We start from the raw sequence: 20,304 nt of genomic DNA, 5'->3' as shown, positions 1-20,304 counted from the left end.
CCCCCCTCATTTTTTTTTTTTCATCCTTCTAAATTCCAACGAGTACAGACCCAGTCTACTCAACCTCTCCTCGTAATCCAACCCCTTCAGCTCTGGGATTAACCTAGTGAATCTCCTCTGCACACCCTCCAGCATCAGTACGTCCTTTCTCAGGTAAGGCGACCAAAACTGAACACAATACTCCAGGTGTGGCCTCACTAACACTTTATACAATTGCAGCATAACCTCCCTAGTCCTATCCATGATGGTCCTGCCTTCTCAAACATGCCCCTCACCTGAGGTGCAGTGACCCTCAAGTTAAATCACCACCAGTTAGTGCTCTCAAAAGGAGGGTAGCATAGTCCTCGGGGACTATGACGATTTTTATTTCACACCCAGACAATCTTAAAAAACATGATTCAACAGCCACTTAACAGTAGCAAAATATTTCAACATCCTGCACCACTATACCACTAGTATGTACCACTACATGTACAAGATGCAGCGAATGACATGGAATCTACTTCATACCTACAATGAGTCATGCACTGGATAATTATTCAAATTAGGCACCATACCTGTAAGATAGCACAGCTCTGGAATGAGGCAGATGGGTCCAATACTAGTACCCCCAGGTCCTTGCCGTTTGGGCTGACTAATGAGCACTGGCTGGTTCAAGTCAGTGATGTCTGTACTATATTGCTGCGGAGAGAAAGAAAAAATAGGCATAGCTCAAATTTTCCTATCCAAAGCCAGTTTGCCAACGTACTATTTAGCAAATTACACGGGCAATGCAGAAACGTTATAACTTCTTACTGAAGATCAATGACAGCAGCACATTCATACCTTCTTGTAGTAATCAATGTAGCTAATTTCAGATCCGTCTGCCTTTTTAAAGGTGTTCCGTGGATTCTGAACCCAATCAACGTCATCGATTCGGTAAGTCTTGTTGTTGTATCTAGAAATCACCATGAAGAATGAATTAGTTTACAATGATTACATCCTAAAAATGCACGTTATGTCAAAAAGCTGAATTTCTAATTTAAGCAGAAGGAAGAATCAGCATCTAACATTAAACGGTATAGTACTTCAGATTTAGAATAAGCTCCTCCTCATGCTCTTCAACACAATTGTCTTTTGAATTAGAGGCCTACCATTAGACATTTCCTGTTTCCATATGGAAGCCATGAAGCAACTCACACTCCGTCACATCTTACCTGGTAAGAACTATTACTCCAACTAGCTCTTTGGAGCAGGCCTCTTGAAACCGATGTTCACCAAATTGCTCATACAACTGATACATTACGTCAAGTACAGTTTCACTACGCAGAATCTTGTGACTGACATCTGCACATAACATGACACTGTTCTCGTACTGTAGAATTGAAGTGGTGTACCCTGGCCAAACCATGATCCTGCCATGGGGGGGGGAAATATCAGAATGTTAGTGGGAGGTGGGGGCACAGTGGTAATGTCACAGCAGTAAATCCAAAAGTCCAGGCTAATGTGCTGGAAACATTGGTTCAAATCCCACCACGGCAGATGGTAACTTCAAATCATAAATATGGAATTGAAAACTGGTCTAACGCGATCACAAAGCCATTGTTAATTGTCATCAAAACTCATCTGATTCACTGAATATCCTTTAGAGAAGAAAATCCACCATCCTTACTTGGTCTGGCCTATGCAACTCCAGACGCACAGCAATGTGACTCTAAATGCCATCTAAAATTGCCCAGCAAGCCACTCAGTTCAATCAAATGGCTAGAGAGTCAATAAAGGAGGAAAAGCAGACAGACCACTTGGCATCAATCTAGGCACTGGAAACTACAACGGTAAACTCAAGCCCTGTCGATCCTGCAAATCCTCCTTGGGGATTAATGGGTGGGGGTTAATAGGTGTTTCTCTGGTTCACAATCAGTAGCTAGTTTTGTCCCTCAGGGATCAATGTTGAGCCCACAATTGTTCACAATTTACATAGATGATTTGGAGTTGGGGACCAAGGGCAATGTGTCCAAGTTTGCAGACGACTCTAAGATGAGTGGTAAAGCAAAAGTGCAGAGGATACCGGAAGTCTGCAGAGGGATTTGGATAGGTTAAGTGAATGGGCTAGGGTCTGGCAGATGGAATACAATGTTGACAAATGTGAGGTTATCCATTTTGGTAGGAACAGCAGCAAAAGGGATTATTATTTAAATGATAAAATATTGAAACATGCTGCTGTGCAGAGGGACCTGGGTGTGCTAGTGCATGAGTCACAGAAAGTTGGTTTACAGGTGCAACAGGTGATTAAGAAGGCGAATGGAGTTTTGTCCTTCACTGCTAGAGGAATGGAATTTAAGACTAGTGAGATAATGCTACAACTGTATAAGATTCTAGTGAGGCCACACCTGGAGTATTGTGTTCAGTTTTGGTCTTCTTACCAGAGAAAGGACGTATCAGTCGGCTGGAGGGTGTGCAGAGGGGATTCACTAGGTTAATCCCAGAGCTGAAGGGGTTGGATTACAAGGAGAGGTTGAGTAGACTGGGACTGTGCTCATTGGAATTTAGAAGGGTGCAGGGAGGACTTTATAGAAACATATAAAATTATGAAGGGAATAGATACGATAGATGCAGACTTCTTCACCCAAAGGGTTGTGAATCTATGGAATTCCCCACCCAGTGAAGCAGTTGAGGTTCCTTCATTAAATGTTTTCAAGATAGAGATAGATAGTTTTTTGGAGAATAAAAGAATAAAGGGTTATGGTTTTCAGGCAGGAAAGTGAAGCTGAGTCCACAAAAGATCAGCCGTAATCTCATTGAATGGCAGAGCAGGCTCGAAGGGCCAGATGGCCTATTGCTCTTAGTTCTTATGTTCCCAACATCTGTGGACTTGTGCCAAAATTGCGAGCACTTCCCACAGACTAGTCAAGCAACAACCTAGCAGTCACATCCAAGGAATCATACCCTACAGACAATGTCCCATATACCACCTTCCCTGGGCACGTCCTGTCCCATCAACAGGAAAAACCCACCAGAGGTGGCAGCACTATGGCACACCGTCAGGAGCGAGCATCCTCGAGGTCCCATGAAGTCTCATGGCATCAGGGAAAAATGGGAAAGAAAACGTACCAAGGATGGAAGACTTGCAATGTCCATCTAGGTTGTACCATTACAGGCCAAGTCCTAAGCTTCAGCTGCTAGACTGCATCAGCAGCAGGTGGTGAGAGTGAGAGAACCAACAAGAGCCAAAAAGCTCATCATCTCGTCCTCACAACCTGCCTGCCACAGATAGCCTGTATCTACCCGGCTTGCAACGCCTCACAAGATCTAACACAATCTCGCAAAGCGTAGCGATAGGAATCCCGCCCATTTAGCTGGGATCACTTTCTAGCAAATCTGCATATTCAAGCAAGACTGCTAGTCTCACTTTAAGGTATAGATTTCCAAGTTACCCGAGGCGTGGGATCAATCTCCTTAACCTTGGGGAGTGCAGGGGGCTTTCCCATAGTGCTTTGGGGCTTGGGAGGGGTCGCTTCAAGGGCCTCCGAGGTCGAGACAATATTTAAAAATAGTGACCTGTTCTCTCACTACACTGAGTTCCGGCGAGCGGAGCTCTCCAGTGAACAAAATAGGGTTATGTGCAGCCTCGGCCACGCGTTCCCCATTAAGGCCCCTTATCAAACACAAGTCGCGTTTTATAGCCTTGTGTTTTTCGGCGCTGCGAGCCAGGAAACAAACAACTAAACACGCTCGCAATGGGATTTGTTCCCATTTAATTTAATTAGACCACAAGACATAGGAGCAGAATTAGGCCACTCGGCACAGAGCCTGCTCCGCCATTTAATCATGGCTGATATTTTTCTCATCCCCATTCTCCTGCCTTCTCCCCATAACCCCGGATCCCCTTATTAATCAAGAACCTATCTATCTCTGTCTTAAAGACACTCAGTGAATTGGCCTCCACAGCCTTCTGCGGCAAAGAGTTCCACAGATTCACCACCCTCTGGCTGAAGAAATTCCTCCTCATCTCTGTTTTAAAGGATTGTCCCTTTAGTCTGAGGTTGTGTCCTCTGGTTCTAGTTTTTCTTACAAGTGAAAACATCCTCTCCACGTCCACTCTATCCTGGCCTTGCAGTATCTTCTAAGTTTCAATAAGATCCCGTCTCATCCTTCTAAACTCCAACGAGTACAGACCCAGAGTCCTAAAACGTTCCTCATACAACAAGCTCTTCATTCCAGGGATCATTCTTGTGAACCTCCTCTGGATCCTTTCCAAGGCCAGCACATCCTTCCTTAGATACAGGGCCCTAAACTGCTCACATACTCCAAATGGGGTCTGACCAGAGCCTTAACACAGCCTCAGAAGCACATCCCTGGTCTTGTATTGCGCCCTTAAGTTTGTTTTTAGTTGGATGGAATCCAATTTGAACCCATGTTAAAAATCTTGCATCCGAATACAGTTCTTGTCAACATGCTCAACTGCTAATTTTCAATGTTCACATCAATAGGTAACTTTTCAGATGGTAATTCCACCTTGCTGCCAATGTAGCCACTTGTGTGTAAGGTATGATTAGTTTGGCAAGCCACCGTGCTAATGCGGACTCAAACAGAAATAAAAAGGACAAAATAGGCAGCATTTCAGAATTACTGACTTCCAACCCTGCTATTTCTGACTGAAGACTACGCTTGATCTTGACTCACCCAATGAAAGGAAAATTCACCAGCTCAATCAAATCAAGTGTTTGCATTTATAATTAGTTGTCACCTACCTGTGCTGTGGAATCATAATGGGATCCTGAGGGTTGTAGTAGTTTCGGCCAATTTGCTGCAAGGACATCATCTTTAAAAGTCTGCAAAAAAAAAAACTTCTGAATTTCTGTAAGGAATTGGAAGTGTTTTTTAGAAATGGCACAATTACAATCATATCTATTTAACATGGCAGAGATAGATAAATTCGCCCAACTGCAAATTTCTATTTTTTTTAATAAATTGAGGCAACAGCAGACAAGCTTCGAATTATTTAAATCTCAGAATTACAATTAAACATACCAGGATCAACTCTGATATCTGAAATCCTTTGATCGGTCAGATGTAAGCTTGTGTGAAATTCTTGCAAATAGGAATTTTGTTTGCACAAATGAGTGCATGTTTCACAGACGGTCATTCCGTTCAACCCTACACTGAGGTACCCAAGGTACTTGGACTCTCCCAAGCTGTACCTGTCTGACTTAAACAGTAGTGTATCCAAAACACAAAATTTTAATCCAATCGGAAGGAAGTTCACTTCGAATGGAGTGTCATTATTAAACATTAATTAGCCCAGAAAATCTTAGAACTTGCAAAATAGGCAGCTATCCGATACAGCATGCCTGCACTACTTCAACCACTGGGACCAACCACTTAAGTCCCACAATCCTTCAAGTTGCCAGGCCAAAAGACACCTTTTTCCAATCACCCACCTTTTTTTAATCACCCACCTTTTGAACACAATGTTGTAAAACTGAAGACATGTTGGAGAAGTTGGAGGCAATTCATTGGTCAAAGTAACTGTTACCTTCACATTCTGACCATCACGTGTCTGGCTGAGTAGTTCAGTGACCTTACAATTAAAGAAAGGTCACAAATCTTATTAAAACTCAAACATTTCATGTATTTAAACCTGAAATCATCCCCATTTTAGATGGAAATTAGCACCTCCGACAACATTTGAGACCATAGTGGGATCAGCCATGACCTTGTTGAATGGTGCAGCAGGCTCTAAGCGTTGAATGGCCTATTCCTGTCTAATGAAGGCCTGGACTATAATTGGGTACAGCAGGCAAATGCATCTTAGTCCAAACTTCACCCCAGCTCTGCTTTCGAATGCAGGCCTTTGGGAGTTTAGCAACCGGTATTTGACAGTGTCAATGCAGTTCCTGGTGAGCAAGTTCAAGTGCTGAAATATGAGCTGTAAAAAGTGAGTTTTCTCTTCCCAGCCACAACTGAACATTTATAACTGACTGTCACCAATTTTACACAATTTGCATCAACAATCCTCTGCTCACTGCTTTTTGCTGGAGAAATAACCTTGCTTTATTAGAGACTGCTTCAATTTCGCTGAGGAATTCTGCCTGCTCGTGTTCACAGATAGACACTGTCAACAGCTTGCCTGTCACAAATCCCAACCTTCTTTGAACTTATTGGCTGGCATGGGGCGTTTGTTTAATGTATTAATGGGTATAAATTCATTAACCCTCTCGGACAGTCAATGGATGTGAATTCTCAATATATTTTGTCGCAACTATGACATTTCCACTTCAGATCAAATGTCACGCTTAATAAGAATCTTTCATTTAGATTGTAACAGTGAGGGAATCTACATTTTTAGTTTGCTTTGCATGCTTTTGAGGCAGCCCTAGCTCACAAAACTAAAAACTGAACACAAAACTCAAAAGGGAGGCAGAAAAGTCAACAACAGAAGTAAAACTTAGTCCACTGGAGCAGAACAGACAAGCTGAAGACTCAAGCCTTGATACAGAAGCTGAGACAAAGCAAGGGAATATGATGCTGCAGCTTTGTTACTTGAAGATAAAATTGATGGATCTACATCACCCAGACCAATTTAAAGAGCCTAACGTCTGGCGTGGGTAAGTTGGCAGAAGGTATTCTGAGACAAAGGATCTACAGGCATCGAGAAAGGCAAGGACTGATTAGGAACAATCACCATGGCTTGGAGTGGAAAATCATGTCTCACGAATTTGATTGACTTTTTTGAAGGGGTAACCAAGAAGGTAGATGAGAGCAGTGCAGTCGACTTTGTCTACATGGAATTTAGCAAGGCCTCTGACAAGGTACCGCATGGTAGGTTGTTGCATAAGGTTAAATCTCACGGGATCCAGGGCGAGGTAGCCAATTGTATATAAAATCGGCTTGATGATAGAAGACAAAGGGTGATTGTAGAGGGTTATTTTTCCAAACTAGAGGCCTGTGACCAGCGGTGTGCCTCAGGGATCAGTGCTGGGTCCAGTTATTTGTTATTTAAATTAATGATTTGGAAAGAATTTAGGAGGCATGGCTAGTAAGTTTGCAGATGACACCAAGTCAGTTAATGGTAGGGAGTTGGAGAGAGTTATAGAACAAAGAGTTGGGTACAGGTTCATAGCTCCTTGAATGTGGAGTCACAGGAGGACAGGGTGGTGAAGAAGGCATTCGGCATGCTTGGTTTCATTGGTCAGAACGCTGAATACAGGTGTTTGGACGTCTTGCTGAAGTTGTACAAGACATTAGTAAGGTCACACTTGGAATACTGTGTACAGTTCTGGTCACCCTATTATAGAAAGGATATTAAACTAGAAAGAGCACAGAAAAGAGCACAGAAAAATTTACTAGGATGTGACCGGGACTTGATGGTTTGAGTTGAAAGGCTGGATAGACTGGGACTTTTTTTCCTGGAGCATAGGGGTGATCTATAAAATAATAAGGGGCATAGATAAGGTAGATAGTCAACATCTTTTCCCAAAGGTAGAGGAGTCTAAAACTAGAGGGGATAGGGTTAAGGTGAGAGGAGACACATACAAAAGGGTCCAAGGGACAATTCATTCACAAAGTGGGTGATCAGTATCTGGAACAAGCTGCCAGAGGCAGTAGCAGGCACAATTTTGTCTTTTAAAAAGCAATAAGAGTTATATGGGAAAGATGGGTATAGAGGGTTATGGGCCAAAGGTGGGCAAAGGACTAGCTCAGTGGTTAAAAACTGGGCAATGTGGACAGGTTGAGCCAAAGGGCCTGTTTTCATGCTGCAAACCTCTATGATGTGTGGCATTTGTGAAGGCCATGCCTGGGGAACTTAAGACAGTTGCGTGTTGGAGATCAGATTAGCTCCTAGAAGCTGAAAACCCTTTCGGGGAAGACAAGAGTTTTGAAGGGCTCAGTGACTGTGAGATTACCAAAATCTGAGTTGGGCTGCTGAGCCAATTGCTAATATCTGTGTTAATCAGTGCAATTTATAGTTTATGTTCGTCTACCATTTGCCTATTAACTGATGTTAATTCTGGTGGAAGTTAGGACAGGTAGTATTTGGTATTTGCTTTGTTGACTTTTATCTCACAAATTCTTCTGTTTTAAACCATGGAACCATGTGGCTTCATTTTCTCGGATTTCAAATGTTGTCTACTTTAAGGAATAAAGCTACTGGTCTCTACCAAGATCTTAATGTCACATCATAAACTGCACATACGTTGCCTGTCAAAGATTTTCACCAATATATGCTCAATGCTGTCACCCAAGTCGTAAGGTTGTGGGCTCAAGTCTCACTCCAGAACTGGGGCATCAAACAAGGAAAGCTGACACTCATGAACACAGGCAAGACTATCAGATGGATCTTTCCGATAGATGAAAAAGATTGTACATCTTTATTTTGAAGAGCGGGGTGGGGGGTATCCAGGTTGGCTTAGCCAGTATTTATCTCTAAATCCACATCATTTCTGTCATATGGAGAAGAGTATTTGAGAACCAGATCTCAATCCCGAGACTAAGGTCATGGTTTATAGGGCAGCAGTGATTCTAAACGTGCTCCTACATCAGAGACTTGGACAACCTACAGCAGACAGCTGGAAGCACAGATATACCACCAGCGGTGCCGGCACAGGACCCTCCAAATCTGCTGGTAAATAAAGCAGCCCCAGTATGCTCTCCCAAGCTAACTTGCCTAGCATCAGCATCAAAACACTAATCACTCAATGTTGTTTGTATGCCTGAAACCCTGGTTTCGGAATCAACAGCATTACTCAGAACATGGTCACAGCAAGACACTCCCAGGAGGACAGCAGAAACACTCAAGGGATATCCTCAAAGGATCCATGAAAAGGTCAAACATCCCCACTGACTCGAAGACCCTGGCTTAAAACTGACTGAAACGGAAAAGGCTCATTCAGTAAGGCATCAAACACATAGAACAGTACAGCACAGAACAGGCCCTTCGGCCCTCAATGTTGTGCCGAGCCATGATCACCCTACTCAAACCCACGCATCCACCCTATACCCGTAACCCAACAACCCCCCCTTAACCTTACTTTTATTAGGACACTACGGGCAATTTAGCATGGCCAATCCACCTAACCCGCCCACCTTTGGACTGTGGGAGGAAACCGGAGCACCCGGAGGAAACCCACGCACACAGGGGGAGGACGTGCAGACTCCACACAGACAGTGACCCAGCCGGGAATCGAACCTGGGACCCTGGAGCTGTGAAGCATTTATGCTAACCACCATGCTACCCTGCTGCCCCTAACATCATCAGAGTTTGTCAGGAACACTCGGAGGTGAACTCAAGGCACAAGAAAGCACACAAGCATCTGAACCCTTCAAGCACTGCATAGCCACATGTGGCAGAGTCTGCAGATCGTATATGGGACTGCGTCATCTCAGAGCCAATCTGAAACCTCGATCAAGGGATGGCTTATTCTTCCTTAAATATAGAGTCTAAAACAGCACAGTACTACAGGGTGTGGTCTCACCTTCAGCACATCCTGTGGTTGTTAAAGGCACATGGTTTTTTTTAAAAAAAGGTTGTTACAGATGTGGATCAAATGGGGGCTAACAGGGGTTGAACAGATTATAATATGTTCTAGTAGCCTATTCCTTCCCATCCCAGCTCAGTCTTTTAGCTGTTTAAATGAGTCCAAATCTAAGGGTCCAGGAAAGAACGCAGACCCAATCATCATTATCTGGTCTTTCAAAGTTTTTCATCTATCGGAACACACCCAAGAGGATTCAATGGTGACCTTCAAAAGGGAGTTTGATATATACTTGGAAGGAAAGATCTGCAGGGTCATGGTAAGGACAAATTGGATAGACTTCTAATGAGTCACAGGGGAGAATGGGCTGAATTACCCACTCTGCACCAAGCGTCACAAAAGTCACTCAAAACATGGGGTTATCAACAGAGTCCTTGTTACTACGCCCAACGCAAGACAACTGAATACTAAGAAAAAGCTCATTGCATTATATTTTTTCTTTTCAAGCCATCACATCAATACACTCCTTTTTCTTCAAGTAGAAATAATTACATCTCAATAGTGTCATACAGGATTTAGAACTTACTTTCTTTTCCAGCTTTATAGGCAGGAATAAGATGGAACCATCAAAAACACGGGTTGTGCCAAGAATTTTGTCGTGCATAAACAACAGTACAGTACGTAGACGTCTGGATTCCATTTGAGGGTTATAATCCACATGGTACTGATATAGAGCCCATTGAGGGCGTGAGTTTAGCCGAATATAGTTTGTTATTAGACGTATTAGACTTCCGGAAACCCCTGAAAATATAGAAGATGAATGATTTCCTGCACTACAACACTTCAGCTTTTCATTGTCAAAACTGCTTTGGGGTAACCAGAGAGCATGAAAGGCATAATATAAATATGGTCCTGCTTTTAATTTATGACATATTTAAAGTTCAGTGTTTAAACCACAGTGCTCAAAAGAATATGGAGAACACTCAGGTAATTATTTTACAATGGAAAGGGTACAAATCATTTAGAATCCACAGAATCTCTACATTGCAGGAGGCTATTCGACCCCTCGGGTCTGCACTGAGCACCCCCCTACCTCGGCCTTCTCCCCCACCCTATCCCTGAAACACCACCTAACCTGAACATCTTTGGACTGGGAGAGGAAACAAGAGCTCCCAGAGGAGACCCACACAGTTACTTAGCTAATAACAGCAGAGGTTATTATTTAGAGATGGTATCAAAGTTAGGGGATCCTGAGAAATACTCGGAAATAACAGACTGAAAATTATTTTCCTAAAATTCAGTGGAATGGAAAATCATCAGAATACCAGAAGATAGGAAATGTTACCCCTCCAAGGAGATTAATGCAAAGAGTACAGCACATGGGAATTAGAAGGAAAATGCAGCATGGCGAAGACTTGGCCAGAGACAGAATAAAATCAGAAGTTTGGCAGGTTGCAGCAAGCAGTGTTGCAGAAGGCTTTATTGGGATCTTTCTGATTTCACCATCTACAATTAAAGAATCTGAATTTAGAAACAGGTTGAATATTAAAATACTCTGATATACAGGATTGCAGATGACTGTAGAACAGACTAGGATTCTATGATAGGTGACGGTGTAAAAAAATATTTCTTGGAATAGGGTGTTGAACAACAAAATGCAGTAAAGGGACTGTGATTTGCAGATATGTGGAGCTTTTTAAAAAAGGTGGGAACTAAAGTAGATACAAGGTCATAAAACGACACCCAAATTCTAGGTTTGTATCAAGAAGTATAAAGCGCAAAAGGAAAAAGGCAATATCAAACGTACAAGCCTTGGATCATAATTTCTTCACCCAGAGAGTAGGGAGCCTGTGGAATTCTCTACCACAGAAAGCAGTTGAGGCCAAAACATTGTATGTTTTCAAGAATTAGATATAGCTCTTGGGGGCAAAAGGGATCAAAGGCTATGGGGGGGGGGGGGGGGGGGGGGGGGGGGGGGGGGAGGGAGAAGTGAGAAAAGGTTATGGAGTTGGATGATCAGCCATGATCATAAATTGATTTGATTTATTGCCATGTGTACAGAACCATCAGTCTTACATCTGTGGTGAGCACAATATTGGAAAGGATTCTGAAATAGGATTTATGATTATTTAGAAAAACATAGTTTGATTAAAGAGAGTCAGCACGGCTTTGTGAGGGGCAGGTCATGCCTCACAAGCCTCACTGAATTCTTTGAGGATGTGATGAGACACATTGATGAAGGTCGGGCAGTGGATGTGTTGCATATGGATTTCAGTCAGGCACTTGATAAGGTTCCCCAGGGTAGGTTCATTCAGAAAGTTAGGGGGAATGGGACACAGGGAAATTTGGCTGTCTGGATACAGATTTGGCTGGCCGAAAAAAGACAGCGAGTGGTAGTGGATGGAAAGTATTCCGCCTGGAGGTTGGTGATCAGTGGCAAACTAGAGAAAATGAAATGAAATTCGCTTGTCACGAGTAGGCTTCAATGAAGTTACTGTGAAAAGCCCCTAGTCGCCACATTCCGGCGCCTGTCCGGGGAGGCTGGTACGGGAAACAAAGTAAAATTGAAATGGGAGAAAGCAAAAACCTATTTAAATTATTTTTTTAGACACGTATCTAGAACATGTTATTTCGCTATTTTCTTAGTCAGTGAGACAAATGGGTAAGATAAAAGTAATGCTAACATATGATCAAGATTTTACTGCAAAATGTGATCAGAAGAAACAACCTCAAATAAAACTCTGAACTACTCCACACCAAACGTTACCGGTTTTGGACTCTTTGACATGCTCCATCGCCTTCCTGGTGTTAACTCCAAGATCATGGAAGTCTCGCCGCCGACCACCTCTTTCTGCCAATGACATCTCTTTAAATCCAGCAGATATAACCTCAACGGCTGCTACATTTCCAGGAAACAAGAATAAATGTGCAATGTAAAATCCAGTGCAGTGGAGATATATTTATTTTGCTAGTCACGAGGAACTAAGCAAGGTCCTATCATGTCCAGCTTCAATTTGCACTGGATGCCATTCAACAAATTAAATAACTTTCACAGCTACACAAACTCATTATAATTACAGACAAAAGGGCAAATATTGGCTTGCTGCAATCATGCATTTCAAGTAGGCCACTTGCTATCACTTGTTCTGAAAACTCCAGGGCTTGAAAATAAATGCATAGCGATACCTGAACATTATGTTGAGCGAGAAAACAGTGATCAAATATTTCTGTGATAAGTTTTTTTTTTTAAATTCTCCTTTTTCACATTTTCTCCTGAATTTACACCCACCAACAATAAATAATCAGCAACAGATATGTCAATCCCCATAACAATAATAATGATCCCATCCTCCCACCAACCCCCAAACATTAGCCCGCATGTTTACATAAACAAATGACAAAAAGGAATCAGGGATTAACCATAGTCATCCTTAATATACACAGCCCCCCCACACCCCCAACTAATGTTCGATGTTATCCAGTTCTTGAAAGTGCATAATGAATAATGCCCATGACTTGTAGAACCCCTCCGTCCTTCCCCTCAGCTCAAACTTAACCTTCTCACGGGTCAAGTATTCCAACAGGTCCCCCCGCCACGCCAGGGCACAGGGTGGAGAGGCCGCTCTCCATCCCAGCAGGATCCGCCTTTGGGCGATCAACGACGCGAAGGCTACGTTATCTGCCTCCGCACCAGTTTCCAACCCTGGCTGGTCCGACACCCCGAATATGGCCTCCTGGGGACCAGGGTCTAGTTTCACATGCACCAACTTGGAAATTACCCTAAAAACCTCCTTCCAGTACTCCCCTAGTTTTGGACAGGACCAAAACATATGAACGTAATTAGCGGGAACCCCCCCCCCCCCGGGCAACGTTCACACACATCTTCTACTCCTTCAAAGAATCGGCTCATCCTCGCCCTCGTGAGGTACGCTCAGTACACCACCTTCAGCTGTATCAGCCCCAACCTCGCACATCAGGTGGAGGCATTTACTCTCCGGAGCATCTCACACCAGACCCCCTCCTCAATAACCTCTCCCAGCTCTTCCTCCCACTTTGCTTTGATCCCTTCCAACAGTGCCTTATCCTCTTCCAAAATAGCTCCACACACTGCAGACACTACCCCTTCTCCAGTCCCCTTGTCATCAGCACCTCCTCCAGCAATGTGGAGGCCTGCGATTAAGAGTTTTATGGGTGTTCTTCCTGTTGTTTGTAAACTATATAATGTTCAGTTATCGCTATGCATTTATTTTCAAGCCGTGGAGTTTTTAGAACAAATGATAGCAAGTGGCCTACATGAAATGGGAAAGCGAGTGAAAGAGAATATTATTTATTAATCTCATGCAAAATGCAATTTACCAACTTAGCTAGTTATGCAAGAGTTAAGGTGACCAAGATTTAGCTTTTGGAACAAAAAAGGTCTGATGAACACCAATCTCTTCATTGACTAATATTTTAGTTTGACACAATCAAGAATTTAATGAGCTCTGCAATAATACCATTGGATGGCTTAATGAAAACACTCAATCAGCCCAAAACCTACCAGCAAGCTTCTCAGATATGGATTTGTTATTCACCTATGCATGATGGCATGCACATGGCTTCAGGTTTGACTAAGACACACTTGAGACCTCCGAGGAAAAAATCTTTTTACACACAAAATAATGCCCCAAACTGTCCAAAGATTATTTAAATAAGTTAAAAGTTTCTTGTGCAAGACGGATGATAATACACATTTTAAATCAAGCCTCACCATCTTTGCGTCCCACTGCTCCAGCCGGCCCTCTTTGTCGGCCTCGACCAAGTAGTTCAGGTTCCCCTGCGGTGGCAGGTCTTGTAGGAGCGGGTACTGGAGCAGGTGCCTACATGTCAAAGTAGAAGATAGCCCTACATTTATTCTGAAGCAATTAGATTTTTTAGTCATAGTAACCTCACTGCCTGTATCTCGCACTCCCAACCTAGCTGACTCCATTGCAGAGGGCACCTCCAAAATTTTAATGGAGTCAGGCCAAGTTTTCAGAAGAATCGTGGCTCACAAACGCTGAAGAGTTGTTGTGAACCGAGTGTGCATGAGGGGAGCTTTTGAAAGACAAGTTCAAAAGGACACTGTCATGCTCCCAATACTAGGCTCTGCCCTTCCACCGTCCCCATGCCCTTTATGCCAAAAAAAGTTCCCAGACTGATGTAAAGGACCAAAAGAAAGCTGGCACCTTTCAAGTCTCACCCCAAGTGATGCTCTGCCACATTCTATCGGCCAGAGGAATAGTGGGCCAAGCAAAACCATGTAAGAAAAAGCACAAGTACACAATTCTACAAAGGGAAAAACAAGCTTCCACCACATATCCTTTTTTTTAAATGGGGAAATCATCTAGCCACAGAATACAGCTGTAAAATGGGGGGAAACATCTTCCTATCAAACTTTATTGACTATTGGTAAAAGTTATTTTAATCAGAGAACCTCAAAACACCATAGTGTCACTGAAAAATACTTGGAAATTACAGCTTGTTTAATGACGTGCTTAATGATGTACTATCATATTTCTGTTCCACTACATCTGGCCCAGAGAATTCCATATTTCAGCTTCTATCTTAATTCCAAAGTTTATGCCTATAACATTATTTCATTCTCCATAAAATGATTTATTTTATTTATTTATTTTAAAAAGAGGCATAATCAGTGGCATTTACTTCCTGGCCTGCTGTACGGGGATTTTTCACTATTTAGCCTGCTTAATGATATCAGCCAGAGATACCCGAGAACAGACCAAAACTAACAGCAGGAAAGTGGAGGTCCACACTACAATCGTCACTAATCTCTGTCACAGTTTGTCGTCAGTGGTGAGGCCATCACTTTCTTGCTCTCCGCAAAATCCAGATGACTTTTGCATTAGCTGCAAGTGTTCCAAATTAGTTATTTTTTAAAATTGTGTTTTTTTCAAAGAGCAGTTTTATTTTGTATGCAGATTAACACTACAACAAAATCCATATAAACTATATAAATCTTTATAAACTAGAGGCAGTAGAATATCTGCAATCTATGTGTAAACAGAAAAGTTACTTACCAGTCTTGGGGCAAGAGGCTGGGCACTGACTTCAGGGACACGGGCCCTCCCTCGAGCTCGGGAACGGGCTCTTCCACTCATTTTTATCAATTAACTTCCTACAGCTTGCGTCTAAAGAGGAGAAAACAACATGTAAACTCAAGTAAAGCGGAAAACTTCATGTATGAAATGTCCACAAAAGCCAGCATTCTCGGTTATCAAACAAGGATCTCCGAAACACAGCAACAGCCAGCACATTTCCTGTGATATGTTTCCTGAGCAGCATCCATTACCACAGCAGCATACCAAATTCCAGTAGCTCCTATCAAGCAACTTACAAAAAGTCAGTACGTTTTTAAAATTTGTAAAAATAAATTTAGAGTACCCTATTATTTTTTCCAATTAAGGGGAAATTTAGCGAGGCCAATCCTCCTACCCTGCACATCTTTTTTTTGGGTTGTGGGGGTGAAACCCACGCAGACACGGGGAGAATGTGCAAACTCCACACGGACAGTGATTCAGGGACGGGATTCGAACCCAGGTCCTCAGTGCCGTAGGCAGCAATGCTAACCACTAAGCCACCGTGCTGCCCAAAAGTCGGTAAGTTAACGTTAAGGCAAAATACTGCAGATGATGGAATCTGAAACGAAAACAGGAAATGCTGGAAAACAGAGTTAATATTTTGAAGTCCGTTAAAATCCTTCTTCAGAGCTCCAGGTAAAATTACACGAAACATTAACTCAGTTTTGTCTCTCCAGATGCTGCCAGACCTGCTGAGGTTTTCCAGCATTTTCTGTTTTGCTGCTGACATCAGTTGGAGGGCTGGGCTGGTCAGCAGAGGGGGCAGTAAGGTTGGAGTGGGGGGGGGGGGGGGTAGTGAGGGCAGTTGTGGGGGGGCAGGGCAGGTGGGGGGGGGGGCAGGGCAGTTGGGGGGGGCAGGGCAGTTGGGGGGGGGCAGGGCAGTTGGGGGGGGGCAGGGCAGTTGGGGGGGGGCAGGGCAGTTGGGGGGGCAGGGCAGGGCAGGGCAGTTGGGGGGGGGGCAGGGCAGTTGGGGGGGGGCAGGGCAGTTGGGGGGGGGCAGGGCAGTTGGGGGGGGGCAGGGCAGTTGGGGGGGGGGCAGGGCAGTTGGGGGGGGGGCAGGGCAGTTGGGGGGGGGGCAGGGCAGTTGGGGGGGGGGCAGGGCAGTTGGGGGGGGGGCAGGGCAGTTGGGGGGGGGGCAGGGCAGTTGGGGGGGGGGCAGGGCAGTTGGGGGGGGGGCAGGGCAGTTGGGGGGGGGGCAGGGCAGTTGGGGGGGGGGGGCAGGGCAGTTGGGGGGGGGGCAGGGCAGTTGGGGGGGGGCAGGGCAGTTGGGGGGGGGGCAGGGCAGTTGGGGGGGGGGCAGGGCAGTTGGGGGGGGGCAGGGCAGTTGGGGGGGGGGCAGGGCAGTTGGGGGGGGGCAGGGCAGTTGGGGGGGGGCAGGGCAGTTGGGGGGGGGGCAGGGCAGTTGGGGGGGGGCAGGGCAGTTGGGGGGGCAGGGCAGTTGGGGGGGCAGGGCAGTTGGGGGGGGCAGGGCAGTTGGGGGGGGGCAGGGCAGTTGGGGGGGGGCAGGGCAGTTGGGGGGGGGCAGGGCAGTAGGGGGGGGGCAGGGCAGTTGGGGGGGGGCAGGGCAGTAGGGGGGGGGGCAGGGCAGTAAGGGGGGGGGCAGGGCAGTAAGGGAGGGGGCAGGGCAGTAAGGGGGGGGGGCAGGGCAGTTGGGGGGGGGCAGGGCAGTTGGGGGGGGGCAGGGCAGTTGGGGGGGGGCAGGGCAGTTGGGGGGGGGCAGGGCAGTTGGGGGGGGGCAGGGCAGTTGGGGGGGGGCAGGGCAGTTGGGGGGGGCAGGGCAGTTGGGGGGGGCAGGGCAGTTGGGGGGGGCAGGGCAGTTGGGGGGGGCAGGGCAGTTGGGGGGGGCAGGGCAGTTGGGGGGGGGCAGGGCAGTTGGGGGGGGGCAGGGCAGTTGGGGGGGGGCAGGGCAGTTGGGGGGGGGCAGGGCAGTTGGGGGGGGGCAGGGCAGTTGGGGGGGGGGCAGGGCAGTTGGGGGGGGGGCAGGGCAGTTGGGGGGGGGCAGGGCAGTTGGGGGGGGGGCAGGGCAGTTGGGGGGGGGGCAGGGCAGTTGGGGGGGGGGCAGGGCAGTTGGGGGGGGGGCAGGGCAGTTGGGGGGGGGGCAGGGCAGTTGGGGGGGGGGCAGGGCAGTTGGGGGGGGGCAGGGCAGTTGGGGGGGGGGCAGGGCAGTTGGGGGGGGGGGCAGGGCAGTTGGGGGGGGGGGCAGGGCAGTTGGGGGGGGGGCAGGGCAGTTGGGGGGGGGGCAGGGCAGTTGGGGGGGGGGCAGGGCAGTTGGGGGGGGGGCAGGGCAGTTGGGGGGGGGGCAGGGCAGTTGGGGGGGGGCAGGGCAGTTGGGGGGGGCAGGGCAGTTGGGGGGGGGCAGGGCAGTTGGGGGGGGGCAGGGCAGTTGGGGGGGGGCAGGGCAGTTGGGGGGGGGCAGGGCAGTTGGGGGGGGGGGCAGGGCAGTTGGGGGGGGGGCAGGGCAGTTGGGGGGGGGGCAGGGCAGTTGGGGGGGGGGCAGGGCAGTTGGGGGGGGGGCAGGGCAGTTGGGGGGGGGGCAGGGCAGTTGGGGGGGGGGCAGGGCAGTTGGGGGGGGGGCAGGGCAGTTGGGGGGGGGGCAGGGCAGTTGGGGGGGGGCAGGGCAGTTGGGGGGGGGGGCAGGGCAGTTGGGGGGGGGGGCAGGGCAGTTGGGGGGGGGGCAGGGCAGGTGGGGGGGGGGGGGCAGGGCAGTTGGGGGGGGGGGGGCAGGGCAGTTGGGGGGGGGGCAGGGCAGTTGGGGGGGGGGGGCAGGGCAGTTGGGGGGGGGGCAGGGCAGTTGGGGGGGGGGCAGGGCAGTTGGGGGGGGGGGGGGGGCAGTTGGGGGGGGGGGGCAGGGCAGTTGGGGGGGGGGCAGGGCAGTTGGGGGGGGGCAGGGCAGTTGGGGGGGGGGCAGGGCAGTTGGGGGGGGGGGCAGGGCAGTTGGGGGGGGGCAGGGCAGTTGGGGGGGGGGCAGGGCAGTTGGGGGGGGGGCAGGGCAGTTGGGGGGGGGGCAGGGCAGTTGGGGGGGGGGGCAGGGCAGTTGGGGGGGGGCAGGGCAGTTGGGGGGGGGGGCAGGGCAGTTGGGGGGGGGGCAGGGCAGTTGGGGGGGGGCAGGGCAGTTGGGTGGGGGGGGGCAGGGCAGTTGGGGGGGGCAGGGCAGTTGGGGGGGGCAGGGCAGTTGGGGGGGGGGCAACAATCCCTTCCGCTCAGACGGCTTCGCCCAGAAAGCAGATCCATTGTAATTTGAACGGCCCGGCAAGGCTGCAGTGAACACTGGCCGACCTGGCCTAGCGGGTGTGCGGCGTCGGCAGCGTGCCCCACTCCCTCCTTCAGCCGCCCCGCGCGGCTACTAACCGCCTCCCGCCCAGCCGCCTGGCTCACACCCACCCAGGCACGCGCTGCCGCCTCCTCACTCCTACCCCGCTTCCCTCCGCCACACCCACATCACACCCAAAACCTCTCCCATCCAACCAACTTTGGCCGCATTGCCCGATGTCCAACTCAGACCCCGTGGCCATCGAGGCATCGAGTTGATTATAAACACCTCGGCTTTCTTGTAACCACGCGGCCCTATTTGGCGACGGGGTAAGTGGACGGGGTGCCGGCGCAGTGGTGGTGCGGTCCTGCCGGCTGTGCGCATGCCCAGTGGAGGGCGGGGGAAAAAGCGCGCTGCCTCCAGCACGCGGGAATTCACACACAGGGCATCCGGCTCCAACAAAACCTTCCTTAACCCTTATCTGTTTCATCAACCGTATTCTTCTGAGGTGAAAGTGATTCCCGAGCTGCCAAATGATTGACAAAGCCGTCCTTTTCTCAACAGGTTTGCACCTAATCTACCATAAATAATAGAAGATGTGGAGATGCCGTCATTGGACTGAATTGAGCACATTCAGAAGTCTCACAACACCAGGTTAGAGTCGAACAGGTTTGTTTCAAACACGAGCTTTCGAAGCACTGCTCCTTCCTCAGGTGAATGACCTGAGGGGAGAGAGGTTTAGGGAGAGGATTCCACATCCTCGGCCCCCAGCAGCTGAAAGGCTGGCTGCCAATGGAGCAATTAAAAGCGGAGATGAGCTAGAGAACTTTAACCTGGTGTTCATCATAGAATTTACAGTGCAGAAGGAGGCCATTCGGCCCATGGAGTCTGCACCGGCTCCTGGAAAGAGCACCCTACCCAAGGTCAACACCTCCACCCTATCCCAGTAACCCCACCCAACACTAAGGGCAATTTTGGACAGTAAGGTCAATTTTGGTCAAGGGCAATTTAGCATGGCCAATCCACCTAACCTGCACATCTTCGGACTGTGGGAGGAAACCGGAGCACCCGGAAAAAACCCACGCAGACACGGGGAGGACGTGCAGACTCCGCACAGGCAGTGACCCAGCGGGGAATCGAACCTGGGACCCTGGAGCTGTGAAGCAATTGTGCTAGCCACAAGGCTACCGTGTTGTAAGACTTCTTAGTATAAATCGTATAGATATCGTTTTAATAGAAATTTAGTAATCCTGTAATCATAGAAACCCTACAGTGCAGAAGGAGGCCATTCAGCCCATCAGGTCTGTACTGACCTGGGGTAAAAAACACTCCCCCACCCTATCCTCATAATCCAATAACCCCACCTAACCTGCGTACCCCTGGACACTAAGGGCAATTTATCATGGCCAATCCACCTAATAGCACACCTTTGGACTGTGGGAGGAATCCGGAACACCCGGTGGAAACCCACATAGAATCC

General features: G+C 48.1%; 1 protein-coding gene across 3 annotated transcripts in view; it reads right to left on the bottom strand.

Moving 5' to 3' along the window:
• Window positions 1-19,167, bottom strand: part of piwil1 (piwi-like RNA-mediated gene silencing 1) — a 64,741-nt gene extending 45,574 nt beyond the window's left edge. Inside the window, exons 1-10 of one of the 3 annotated variants that reach the window (XM_038801954.1) lie at window positions 19,113-19,167; window positions 15,515-15,625; window positions 14,206-14,314; window positions 12,223-12,354; window positions 10,042-10,256; window positions 5,439-5,560; window positions 4,731-4,811; window positions 1,197-1,394; window positions 826-937; window positions 558-681 (exon numbers count right to left, since the gene is read on the bottom strand). In XM_038801954.1, coding sequence (XP_038657882.1) covers window positions 558-681; window positions 826-937; window positions 1,197-1,394; window positions 4,731-4,811; window positions 5,439-5,560; window positions 10,042-10,256; window positions 12,223-12,354; window positions 14,206-14,314; window positions 15,515-15,595 — 1,174 coding nt within the window. In that variant the 5' untranslated portion in view covers window positions 15,596-15,625; window positions 19,113-19,167. Of the gene's footprint in view, window positions 1-557; window positions 682-825; window positions 938-1,196; window positions 1,395-4,730; window positions 4,812-5,438; window positions 5,561-10,041; window positions 10,257-12,222; window positions 12,355-14,205; window positions 14,315-15,514; window positions 15,626-16,263; window positions 16,282-18,850; window positions 18,933-19,112 lie in introns of those variants that run through there. The other 2 variants (XM_038801866.1, XM_038802034.1) reach the window with 2 other exon arrangements.
• Window positions 19,168-20,304: the final 1,137 nt, after the last annotated feature.

This window comes from Scyliorhinus canicula, chromosome 1, assembly GCF_902713615.1.
Source record: "Scyliorhinus canicula chromosome 1, sScyCan1.1, whole genome shotgun sequence".
Taxonomy (NCBI): domain Eukaryota; kingdom Metazoa; phylum Chordata; class Chondrichthyes; order Carcharhiniformes; family Scyliorhinidae; genus Scyliorhinus; species Scyliorhinus canicula.
This window is presented reverse-complemented; position numbering and strand designations above follow the sequence as displayed.